The 12,862-nt window shown below is 39.0% G+C and overlaps 1 protein-coding gene across 7 annotated transcripts in view; it reads right to left on the bottom strand.

Annotated features, from left to right (window-relative positions):
- The window catches only part of arhgap32b (Rho GTPase activating protein 32b), a 158,235-nt gene that overhangs the window by 28,439 nt on the left and 116,934 nt on the right, over positions 1 to 12,862 (bottom strand). For 3 of the 7 annotated variants that reach the window (XM_088939377.1, XM_088939372.1, XM_088939371.1), the window contains one exon: positions 9,532 to 9,606. The exons of 1 other annotated variant lie outside the window; for it this stretch is intronic. In XM_088939377.1, the coding sequence (XP_088795503.1) occupies positions 9,532 to 9,606 (75 nt within the window). Of the gene's footprint in view, positions 1 to 2,945; positions 3,350 to 9,531; positions 9,607 to 12,862 lie in introns of those variants that run through there. 3 more of the 7 variants (XM_088939376.1, XM_088939375.1, XM_088939374.1) reach the window with 3 other exon arrangements.

The raw sequence follows: 12,862 nt of genomic DNA on the forward strand, positions 1-12,862 counted from the left end.
TTCTGCAAGCTACTTTATCTGGAACCAGTTAGCAAAAAGCAGTCTCCAAAAGCCAGAATCTATGAAACTTTGGAAAAAAAAACACTACCGACAGACTACCCCAAAAATACAACTGTACAAAGAGCCGTGCAGCTGTCTACAAAACCCATTTTGGTTCGGCTCCCTTTCTGGGGTGAAACTGCAAAACCGCAGGTTTAACAAGCTCTAGAGGACTGATGTCAACAAACAGCTGCCAGTTATATGGCAGAGAATATTGCTAACTTTGTGAAAAACCAAGATGACTCCCAAGCCATAAAAACACTCCTCTCACAAGCAACAGAGGGTTTGGGCTGTAAAATCTGTAGAGCCTTCAGCTGAAGAAAATAAACCTCTAGAAATCTGAGAGTTGAGAACCTGCGAGATGACAGAAATGGGACTGGTGATGTATAAGAATAAAAAGAGACACAGAGCTGTGGCACAGTCAGGTTTGCTTTCCCTCCTTGGATCAAAATCATGCCTCACTGGGGAATTCTATTGCTTTTTCAGTTACAGAATCATATAGATTTATTATTTTGCTCATTTAATTCTAATATAAATGATTTCCTCAAATGACTCAAGCATCAAATGAAAGTACTGTATATAATCTACAAAAGTATTCATTCATGAAGAATATAAATATACTATCTAATTGCAGAATGTGGACAGCTATCTACTTCTGCACTCTTCACAAAAATAATATATAAACCATTTGAAGGAAATCACTTAATGTACGTGGTATGAATTGTTAGCAGAAGTAGAAACTTCATTTTGGACTACATTGCTATGCTAAGGTTTATGATATCCTGTTGAGAAAGAACAGCAATCGCTATGGCTGCTAAACTGTAAAAATCTGTCTTGATGTTCCATGTATAAACTTCCATTTGTTTGCCACTGTTAGGACTCGCATGACTATGCCGACTTCTTGTGATTTCAATGGCTCTGACTGCATTAGTAGAGGCCCTTTAATGTCTGCAAAATGCGTGAAACTGTTTAACTCAAGAACTGAGCAGACTACATAGGAAGCACACTTCAGGAATTCTACAGCACTGTCTCAAATGAACCTGACAAAAAAAAACCGAATAGTAATATCCACCTGCGGCAACTCATGTCGTAGGATCCAAAATAACTGAAAGTGAAAAGAGACGTCAGCAAACAGTGCTTAAATGTGAACAACACATCCTATTGCCATTACAAAATCACAGACACCTTCTGCACTGTGCTATAACCGTTCTTAAAAAATATATATTGGTAGCATAAAAAAGATTCCCCAACGAAATTGTAAAGCTTATTAAAAACAAAAGTAAAATAAGAGTGACTGTAAAGATAAATTCTGGTATAATTGGGAGCAAATTAATCCCCTTTTCCAAAAATGGTGACACTGAGCATTATCTCCAGAAACTGAAAGTAAGAACAATATTTACAATATTACGCCAAACAATAAAATCACAAAGGCTTAGATTCTAGTTAATAATTCCCTTATTTATGAAGCAAACTAGAAACTTACAAGCGTAATTCCTGTTTATAGCTTTGCAGCCAATACATGTTCTGTTCAAGTAATTTTGAAAAAATACTTTCCCTCCTCCAAACTGCTAAACATTTGTGAATCCGAAGTGCAGGTCCTTGTGCTTCTTCATATATTTCCCCTCATTTTGCACACAAATAATCAACAATTTAATGTTTTCTCTCTAAATATATTACAAACCACAAGTAAAAGAAGGTCTTTTTCAAATGAAAGTAGAGGGAATGCCTATTTGGAGACCATGGGAACCAACAGCAAGTAATATTTTCATAACGGATGGCAGGACATGCTATAATCCAAGAGTGAGAGGTATCTGCCACAGAACAGATTAGCAGCAGTTTTCAGGTATCCAGGAAAATTAAACTGTTGCTGAAAGGAAAAAAAAAATGTATGAAGTTGTCGTATTCTCACTCATACACCTCGGCCTAATCGTTAACTGTTTAACCAACCTCTATAACTGACCGAAAGGACGCCGCACTGAGTTTCCAATGTGAATTTCCACTTCATATTGGTTCCATGGCTGAAGTAAGAGCTAAAACTCTGTGGGAGGTATAAATTCCTCCTCTCAAGGTCAAGGGATTGCGAAGCGGTTTCTGTCCTGACAACAATGTCTCACCTTCTGGGTCACAAGTAAGCCTTTTCTGTTGTCTCAGCGGAATGAAGTGCAAAAATGTACTGAAATGAAATGGAAAAACCAGCCCACAACTTGTCCACTAAAATAACTGTGGCATAATGTCAACGAACTGACACGAACACAATGACTCTTCAGTGCTTTCCTGCTTGTTCCTTTACTAATCTAAATTCAAACATTGCTTATTTATCTTAAATTGTCTCAATCTACGGACAACTGAACAGTGCTTAAAGTGAGATTAAAGCATACTGCCTAAATGAAAACCTTTACTAAATAAAGTGCAAAACATTCTACAAACTTAACTCATGTGGTGGCGTGCTTCCTTTTTTACCAGTAGTAAATATGACTGGTATTATAACAAAGTCGTCCATTAATTGCAAACGATATTTAGCACTGAAACCTCTATTTGGTTAGCGCAGATCAAGCAATCATTTAATCATTGAACATGTTCCTTTTACATCCTGCAAAACAAGGAACTGTAAGACGTAGCAATTACATTCATTTGTTAATCTGCTCTTAATTAGAATCAAAATATAAACATTTTCATTTTTAAAAGAAAACTGAAAATTGGAAAAATTGAGGTGGGAGGGAACTAGATTCCTTGCTTTAGCAAAATAACATATTCCGTAAACTTGATCCTAAAGATCAGAGGAAAAACTCCTCGTACTCATTAACTTGAGCTGCAAGAGATGTGAATTTAAGCAGCATGCGCAACGCAGATATTTAATCTATCCGTTGCAAATTTTTAAGTTTAAGACATACACGTTTAAGACTTACAATCTTACCCCTGTCCTCCGGCGCAGCTCTCCCGTCTACTCCAAGACACAATACATACAGTGCGTAAAGTGGAAACTACTGTAAATGGGTGCGTATTGAAATCCAATCTCGGCGCTGCACAGACTGCAATTCCAGGCTTTCAACTACGCGTGAAAAACAGCCCGTATTCTCAGCCGACTTTTCCGAGCTGACTCCCAGCTTTAGAGGCAACAGACGATGTCACCTAATCCCAAGTTTGCCTGCTCACAGCCAAAAGCGCAGACATTAAAAGCGGAAGAGTGCAGGTGTCAGGCAAACGTGTGTGATTCAAGATCCCAGCGGCTCCGTGTCGGGATTCCTTAATCTCCATCCATGTCTACCGAGAAATTATAAACCCAGCAATTTCCGCGCAGCTGCTTCGATATCTATTCCCCCCCCCCCTTTTTTTCTTCTCTTTTTGTCTCTCCCTCCGTCTGTAGGTCCAGCCCCTCGGGTGTCCGTTTACAACGAAACTGGCTGCGCCACATCCCGGTGTTCAAGTCAAAGCACCGCCCAGCCTGGATGGCGCAGGTGGTGACAGAGAAGTTACTACCCGGCCGGTTACCTGCGGCTCCGTCAGCGCTGTCACTCGGAGCCGCGCCTTGTTTTACAGACTGAAGCTGTACTGCTTTACCTGTAACTGCGAGATGCTGTGAAATTACGGGTGCCCACATTCATGTCCTATTCATTTCAAGATTTAATTGTTTTTATTACTTAAAGAAATTAAATAGGATGTCTAGCAGTACAAATTATCCGCCCCCCAAAACCTATTATTTTTAATTTTGTGTTACTTAAGATTGGCAAGATAGTTATTTTCAATTTAATACTACGACTTAATGCAAATGCGACTATTTGTACACATGTTACTTGGCGATGTTACTGATGAAAAGTTATTCAAAAAGTATTCTGACTCATGCTGCTATAGTTAAAGCCCTGTTTTCAGGAAAGTTTTGTTTTGTACTATAATTTTATCATTATTACTTAATTATATATTTTTTTTGTTGACAGCTTCTGTGGTGATGTAATCATGTTCAAAATCTTAAAAAACATTTTTTTATTCATTTCCTCTTGTGTACAATGCAGAAAAAAAACCGAAAGCTTTCAGTATGAAAGGTTACCTTCCAATTAGGTATAATACAAATACAATACAAGTTTTTATACTCATAAAATTAATAACATGAAACAGTATGAAAGAATAACAAGGCATTTAATGGCGAGATAATTTCACGGCTGAGATGTGGAACTGGTCCACACTAAACTAAATGTCTGGAATTATAGTGCCCCAGAAACCTGTCATCTGCGCTAAACAACATTACACTGTGCAGCTGGAATTGTCTTGGGGCCAACAACAGGCCATTCTCTGTTTACTATGAAAAGGCTTATTCTGAGACAAAGCCAAGTTCCCCTCAATAGAAGCTCTGAAAGGGTAAAGTAAGAGTAGTGTTATTACAGACTTGTACTGACAATCAAGGTTTTGTTCCACAGCCATCACAGTATGGGCCGAAACGCAAATGTCGATGGCTCGATTTGATGTCATATGATCAGGGTTCTTACGGTTTCTCTCATTCATCGCTTGCTTCGTGTCTCACTGTAAGTGTCCTGCGCAATTGTTGTTTCTTTTTCCCCCCCAAAAAAAACCTTTCATCTTAAATAAGCTCCAGTAAAATCTACGTTCCTCATTTAAAAAAAAAAATCTCCGGTGTCAGGGTGTTCAGAATAGTGAGTACAGTACAAAGAGCAAATAGTCCTCAACCTGCACACAAGTGATCAAATTCTGTAAATGAGGTATTTTTTCCAGCATTGTCTGACATTATACCTCACCTCAAGGTGAGGTGTTGCCAGTATTGAAACTGGCTCTATAAAAGCTTTTAAATAGATCTGCATTTTGACTTTTGTAGCGCAGGTAGGCAGCAAAATACCTAGAGAAGCTCCCCACACAGGCAAAAAAATGCCTAAAAAAACTCAAAGACATTAAAATATGAAACAATTCCAAGGTCGACAAACAGGAACTTGCCGATCTTAATCACAATTTGTTAATCCTCAGCTTCTTCATTTTCTTATGGGACAACAGTGACTTCCCTGCCCTAGTTCTTTGTGTTATTTAACACAGCCATATACATAGTTATTTTCCCTCGTGTGTCTTCACATACAGTAGTTTTGCCCAATTAATCTTATACCAGACATTAGGGATCAGGTGTTCTTCTGATTTCTGCAGACAATCCCAGCATGAAGAATACAACATGTTCAATCCCCTGAGAGAATGAACAGCTGGATTAGGTGCTGATCCTGCTAGTAACATATGCCGCTCTCCAAGATTAAGCCATGCATGTTTAAGTACACAATGCTAATACAGTGAAACTGCAGATGGCTCATTAAGGGAACCCAAAGAAAAAGTTGTATATATTTGGTTCCCTCTCACTTACAGAAGTATCTCAAAGCACTTTCTAGGGTACCCTCACAGACCGAAACATTACGCCCCCAACCCAATGAAAGGGACAGACTCAGAGGCGGGCTGTTTGCGGCTGTGAAGACAGAATTTCCATCATCTTCCCATCCTGGAAGGTTTCCCAGATCTCAGTCCTGCTGACCAGGAATGTGCAGCTGAGTCCCTCAAGAATCATGGCAACCCCAACTGAGGGTGTTCCTTGTAGAAGAACAGGATTGCAACTCCACTGCAAATCTTACAGAACACTGTACAACATGAATATCCTGTTTAAGCAGTACAGGTACAGTACATGGGACCCTAGAGTACATGTTATTCACTGGGCAGTACTTATAATTTAGCTAAGTTCAATTAAGAGCACAGCTGGAATGAAAACCAATAAGCACCAGGATTAAAAATCTCTGCTTTAGAAGATACTAAAATTCATTAGAATTTTTTGGAGCTTAAAACTGTGGCATGCATATTTTACCTACTGTAACACTGGAATATGGGTATATTTGGATCAAAGCAACAGCCCAGCAATAGGAGTCATCAATAAATCATATCCTAATAACAATCTACTTTGTTAGCAGGATCAGAATTCTAATTAAGAATAAATTACTCACTAATCTAATCTAAAATTACAATGGAAGTATTGAAACTGGCTCTAAATAATACATTTTCTCTCAATGCCTAGTTTACGGGGGACAATGTCTGTATCTGTATAAGGATCACTCCCACATTTACAGATTAAATGTATCCAAATTAAATGACACAAGAGGTGGTACAGGCAGGTGCTAGTGCTACAGTAATGGGCTTTGGTGCAACAAGTGCCTAACAAGTGTCTTGTTTTTAATATAACACAATTCTAACACTTCTCTGCAATTATGGTTTATATAACGCACTCAGAATTACAGGGCAGAAATGCATGTATATGCATAAACCCTGAATACAAATGACAACAAGAATTTTCCTGTGTTTTCTGTCTCAATATTTGAAGCAGTATGCTTTGATGCGTGCAGAATGTGGCTCTCGTAACAATAACAAAGTGTTTCTGGAATTATCCTTTGAAGGTGTTCTTGGTGAAGAATCCCCAAGTTGTATATCAAAGAGATGTAATGTTTACTACATGATTCATGTTTGAATAAAGCAACCGGTATGAAGACGTGTCTATATGTAAACACACGTGTAGAAGGACATACGTTCCCCAAACAAGAGATTTCATCAAGCCTTAACAAACAGGCAGGTCAAACTTGTGCAACCTGACCAGCTGGTACTTTGGCTAAAGCTCTCCCACCCACTCCCTGATGGAAACTTTGTGCAAGGCTGCTCTACGGGATGCTGCTAAATAATGTCTAAATTCATGTTTCACAGGAAGGGTACAACAGCTTGGTAGACATCATAGGATCTACAGAGAATTCCGACGATGTGAAGATTGTTCTTAGTTATTCTCTTCCTGCAGCTGCCTGACATCCCTTATGGGGCTGATGTACAAACACGGTTTTTATCCCAGCTTTCTCCAGCTGTTTTTTTCCCCCCATTTTCCTGCTTACACGTCTTGCCCTGGCATGCACAAAGCTGCAGCTGTCTCACATTCACACGGGAGGAAGACTGCTCAACCCAGGGACGGACAGACAGACAGTGAAGGACGCAGATGTGGATGAAAGCAGTTTGCTATATGTGGAGAATCACTGTGTTCAATAAGTGCAGAGTGCCTCTTCCCTCTCTGTTGTTCTAAGTGTTTTGTTAAGGAACATACTCTTCTGTCCTGTACCTCAGACAGTTTTTAACTTTTTGACAAAACATTAAACAGATACCAAGCCTTTCTTCTTACTCTCATGCAGAGTCACATAATCAACTCTTCTACGTTTAGCATACAAGTGGGTAGTAAATGCTGGATGAATAAAAAACCTTAATAGTTAATTTTTTTGCCTTGATCAGCCTACAGTGCAGCTAACACTTAAGTCTTAAGAGATGTATGTGTTAATACCATGTAAGTGCTATGTATTACTGGCTTTAATTTGAAAGCATGTTGCAGAGAACTAAATGTAATTTTTGAAGGGCTCTTTGCATTAACTTTAAGAGCATAAACAAGAACATCCTGTCATTAAATCTCAGCACAGTATGATAACAGCATAATTTTAACTTTCAAATATTACGGGGTGAGTCATTTCACTCTCTTCTGGGTACCCTTTTCATATTGCTGTAAAAACAACTACAACTTAAAGGCACTTTTAGTAATAGTCTAAATTACTATTAACATTATATGTTTCTCAGATACTGCTATATAACTTAATTTTGTATATTTTTTCAACCACAGGCGAATTAAGTCTGAGAGACCTTCACTTGCTTCTTAAAAACACAAGAAGAAAAAGAAGAAAAAAAAACTGAAGTACAAATTATGCATCTAAATTCATAGATTGGTATTTCTAAGTTCGAGTATGTTGAACTGCACAGCGTGTGACAAGTTTTGCCTAACTTCAATGTCCTGAGCATAAGATACCCTTAAATCACTTTGGCTTCAACAATCAGTTTAAAGGGGTTGAGTAAATATCACTATCTCTCCCCGGATACAGATACAAGCCCTCAACGCCTTTCTTTGAGCAGGAAAGTGGCTTTATGTGGACACACCAGGGTTTCTTCAAAGGAATGTGACATTTAAATTGACTGAGGAGACTGTACATAATGTCGTAATGTCCGAGCACAAAGACAACTTGGAAGAGGAATTCTGGTGTCACCAATTATCTGCCTTGAGGAAATGAATGGGGCTGACAAGTCTTTAAATTAAAACTCGGACACGAAGAAACACCACTGCGTACTGGCTTGACTGAATCAGATCAACCTGTTAAATGAAACACCCTTCCCGCTTTTGCATCTTCACTGCAGTTCACTGCAACACACAATGCCAAAGAACGTTCCAACCACAACAATTAAGTGATGTAATCCCACTGCACTTGTATAAAAAAAATTAAAACGCAAAAAAATCAAGAGCCAGGGCACCGCTGTGTGATGACTTAATGCATGCACAAGCAAGCAGATCCACCTGACTACGCAGCTCTGCGGCTGCTTGCTTATTAGATGTTGGTCTGAAGTCCAGCCAATAATTTCTGTTTTGCAGGGTAAGCAAAGGTAACATATACAACATTGAACTATGAAAAAGAATGACCTTCTTCTAGCTAGTATTAGTAGATAAAAATCTTACTGAGTATAGGCCAGGATGACAAAGAAATTGATACCTTCACCAATATCACAACTGAGCTCTTTTTTTTAAGCAGTTCCAGCTTTCTTTTTCTCTCAGGCCTGTGAATTGTAAATTTTACATTCCACAGATCCCAGCAGAGACAGTCAGCCAGGTATTTATCCAAAGCAATATACCCTACAATTGCTAACAGGCAACAATGTGATAAAACACACTTTAAAGCCTAGGACACACCTACACATAGCGCAGCACAATGTCAAAATCAAAGCATCAGCATCCTTTTCTGAGGAGGAGAACTGAATCAAGGCCTTACTCTTAGTCTGAAACAAACACAGTCTCCACCTGTAATTCCCTCCTTCATAAAATACAGGTATGGCTGTATTTTGCTGGCTGTGACATCATCCGAGGGGAAAAGAGAAATTAGTTTAGGTAGTTACAATGCAAAAGAGAAGATAGTGGTTTTAAATGAAATTCTAAGTAAAAAAATCAATTAGAGTTTCATCTGTTGAATGTACATCAATTCTGAGAAAATCTGACATTGAGTGGAGTTTCCAGAAAAGCACTATATACAGTAAGTGTAAGGAATTATTATTATTATCATCACACTGAGGTCTGCTGCTATTGGTTAAGAGGACATGTATCTAGGGAACTGAGAGAAATGTTAGACGTATCTGGAGAACACGGAGAAGAGTTAAAAAAATGGGTAAAGATTTGAAACAATGCAATGCGACACACTTGTGTGCCCTACGCCTAGCTCCTTTGCTTACTTAGAATCTCTGCTCCTTGCTATTCGGGAGGCCCAGAGAGCATGCGAAGAGGTTAGTGAAGGAGTTGTGCTATTGTTATAAAGTGTTAGACAGACAAGGCAGACGGCGGTACGGTAGGTGTTTAGTGTTGGGTTAGCTCTAGGTTAGATCACACAGATTCCAATGAACAGAGGTCTCTACCTGAGCTCAGTCTGTAGTGGTTTAGAGGGTCGGGCACCCATACATTATCTGCGTTTACACTCTCCATCTCCAAATCTGCATGCAAGTAACAGGGGCAGGGGGAGGAGGAAAAAAAGGGTTTATTTCAGTAAGACTCCATCATTGAACACGACAGGAACAGCTACAGCTACCTCACTGGCTACCAGCCATCACACAGCAAGAACACACATCTAACAAGACCCAACACGTTACAAAAGTCCCGTAATACATTCTTGACAAAATGCACCGGTGTTTGCTTTGATCTGTAAACAGTTAAGTAAAAGCATTATAGTGATCTAAATTAATTCAAACATACCCTAATACTATTTTTTAAATCCAGAATAACATATTTTTATTATGCTTATCTGCATGGGTTTACAGGCAAATAACCCTCTAAATCTCAGTGTGATATATCTGTATTTTAGATTCACTATGCAAAAGATGTACGTGAAAGATGCAAAACTTGTACATGCGTGAAAAACGCATCTATTCAGTCTTTAGGTTTTCATGTCTGAACATAAACAAATGTAATTTCTTACTTAAATTCAATTCTTATTAAATTACTATTTTAATAAATGGAATTTTGAAATTATTTATTACTTAAATGCAATTTATTCTTTACAAAAATGGAATGCCCTGTAACACAACGGCATGGACAACAGCAGCCCTTTTATACCGACTGATTTTGGAACATTCAGCGACTCGCTCCCGGTCGAAACAGCAATGTGAAAAAAATAAAAACGAGTATTAGGCAAAAGCGAGCCACAATTAACAGAGCCACAGCATCGACACCCGACGTCCCTACGCCACCAGCACGTACAGGGAGGGAAGAAGCTCCAGGAGGCCGGCCGCAGACCAGAGCTGGGAGAGGCTGGGAAGAACACAGCAAAACAGAAACAAATTCGACAAAAGTTAAACATGCAGTGGGGGGTGTGTAGCAGGTAATGGGCAGCAACGGCGCACTGAGTTGAGGTTTGTATCCTGACAGAGTGTGGAGCGGAGCACCGATGACACTGCAGTGGAAAGGGCTCAAGGAGCTCTTCGTAGCAGAGAGCTCTGATCCTGTGTTACAGATACTGTTGCCAGCTGTATCCTCTGTGCTGTGCTGAATTAGTTTGAGCCCCCGGCGTCTATTCACTGTTTTAAATCAACCGTTCTTGACCCCTCGTATACATAATGGTTAGCAGCATCAACAAACGTCACTGAAATGACAGAATTCAGCTAAAACCACTCACTGGTGCAATTGTTTAAGTTGGTCTTTCTAACCATATAATCCTGTGCTATCGAATTCTCTGGTTCCTCCAGCATTCCCATTATTCTCCATGCTGAAATGATTTACCCACACACCCAAAAGCCACACCAATGATGAAAAATGAATCACGGCGATTCACTCGTTAGGGGCCAACGACAATAAATTGAATATTGAACGTATCTGAAAGGAAACAAACAATGCCGTGGAAGATCTGAATACATCTGATTGTTTCACAGTCTCTGCAATCCAAAGATGATGTAAACAGTCTGGGAAACGGCTTATAATATAGTATCAATGTAAGAGGTCCAGCTCTAAGCATTATATTATTTTTCAATAAAGGCACATATTATCACTGCATTCACAAACTCTAACAATATCCTTTAAATTCTTTTATACATTTCTTGTGAAAATTGCCTTACAATAAATTCATTCTTTAGCACAGCTGCATATAATTGTTTCCTTACAGATTATTTCGGAAAATCATGAAACACAATTGAGCTACATGACATGTAGTCTAATGTGGTTAAAACTGAATTTGCTTCAATGGTTTCTAAAGCTTTCAGAAAAAAGTGGCAACCCACACCACAGTTCATCCCAATTAAAATGGTGATTCCCTAAGTAACACAAGGAAAATTCTCCACAACTGTTCCCATGTTGTTCAGTCCTCTGTCCACCTCACAACCATACGGTCCTCATCTAATTTTCCCCCTAGCTGTCAACAAGTTGCCTAATAAAATTTGTTGATTAAAAAGTTATCCATGTCTATAACTCTGTCAACTCTGTCAACATTTCCTTCATTTCTCAAACACTGTAAAGATATGAAAAAACAAAGACTGCAAGTTTGTTGCCGCTCTTTATGATTTCCTTTATGAGCACATCTGTACTAGAGCTGTAAATGAACAGATTCTAATAGACGGATGTGATTCAAAGAACTATCCATTAATTGATCACACGTGCAAATATTCAATCATCACTTGTCGCCTGTAGCAGATGTGGCAGACTGTGCCACTGAAGGGCAGTTACTTCAATAGACATGCCACTAGAGGCCACTAAATCGTGCCTCAAAAACTTGTAATGTACTTGTAATATACAGTAGTTCACTTGAGTGTAATCACTAATTGTATAATTGACTATATAATGTATAATTGTATAATTGTAATGCACATTCTCACATGGCTTTAATTAGTAGGTCACTTGCCTAAATAAGGGTTTGAATATGTTGTCCAATGAGACTGTGGAGTAGGGTTTTGGTTGGTGTCTGGAGAACGGCTTGTGAGATATCTTTTGTATATTGACGAAGAAATGTTTTGGTTGCTAAGCATAAAGCATCAAGGCCTGGAGCTTTGTGCTGAAGTGGAGTTTTCATGTGCACAGCTCTCTGGACATGTTAGCCAAGAGGGGCATCTTTCAAAAAGAAAGAACAGCTCCATAATAATATTTCATACTGTATAATGGAGTGTCAATATGACACTGAGGGACTTTCTCTACACTCTGTTATTTAGGCTATTTACAGTTAGAACTCCCAAGACATTGAGGATGATCTCTTTATTCCAATCACCTGCTACAGAGTAAGACAAGCTCCATGTTAATAATCTTATTTACAGTTAATTGTTAAAATGGTAGCACTTGTGTTAGAGGGATATCCATGTTCTAACTACTTTATCCCATAAAGGGTCACAGGGGAGCTGGAGTCTACCCCAGAAAGCAATAAGGCACAAGGCAGGATACATCCTGGACAGGATGCCAGTCTCTCGCAGGGTAGAGGGATATCTTAAGCGAAAAACCACCTACAGTACAAAACAGAAGGGTCCATTCCTAATTTCTAGCAGGCGTACTTCGGATTCTCTTTGGAATATCGTTTGTCATTTGTCTACTTTAAGACTTGGCTGAGAAAAATACAAAACAAAACCTTTCAGAAAACAATGTACACCTATGGGCGAGGGGACAGCAGCGAAGCAACATTTTTTCCCAGCACGTTTGCACAGAAAGCTGTGTTATTTTAATACAACTTTGCATAAGTAGTTCAATGTTCAGTGCATCAGTAAATAACAGATTTACTGC

Source organism: Atractosteus spatula, chromosome 22, assembly GCF_055471065.1.
Source record: "Atractosteus spatula isolate fAtrSpa1 chromosome 22, fAtrSpa1.hap1, whole genome shotgun sequence".
Lineage (NCBI taxonomy): Eukaryota > Metazoa > Chordata > Actinopteri > Semionotiformes > Lepisosteidae > Atractosteus > Atractosteus spatula.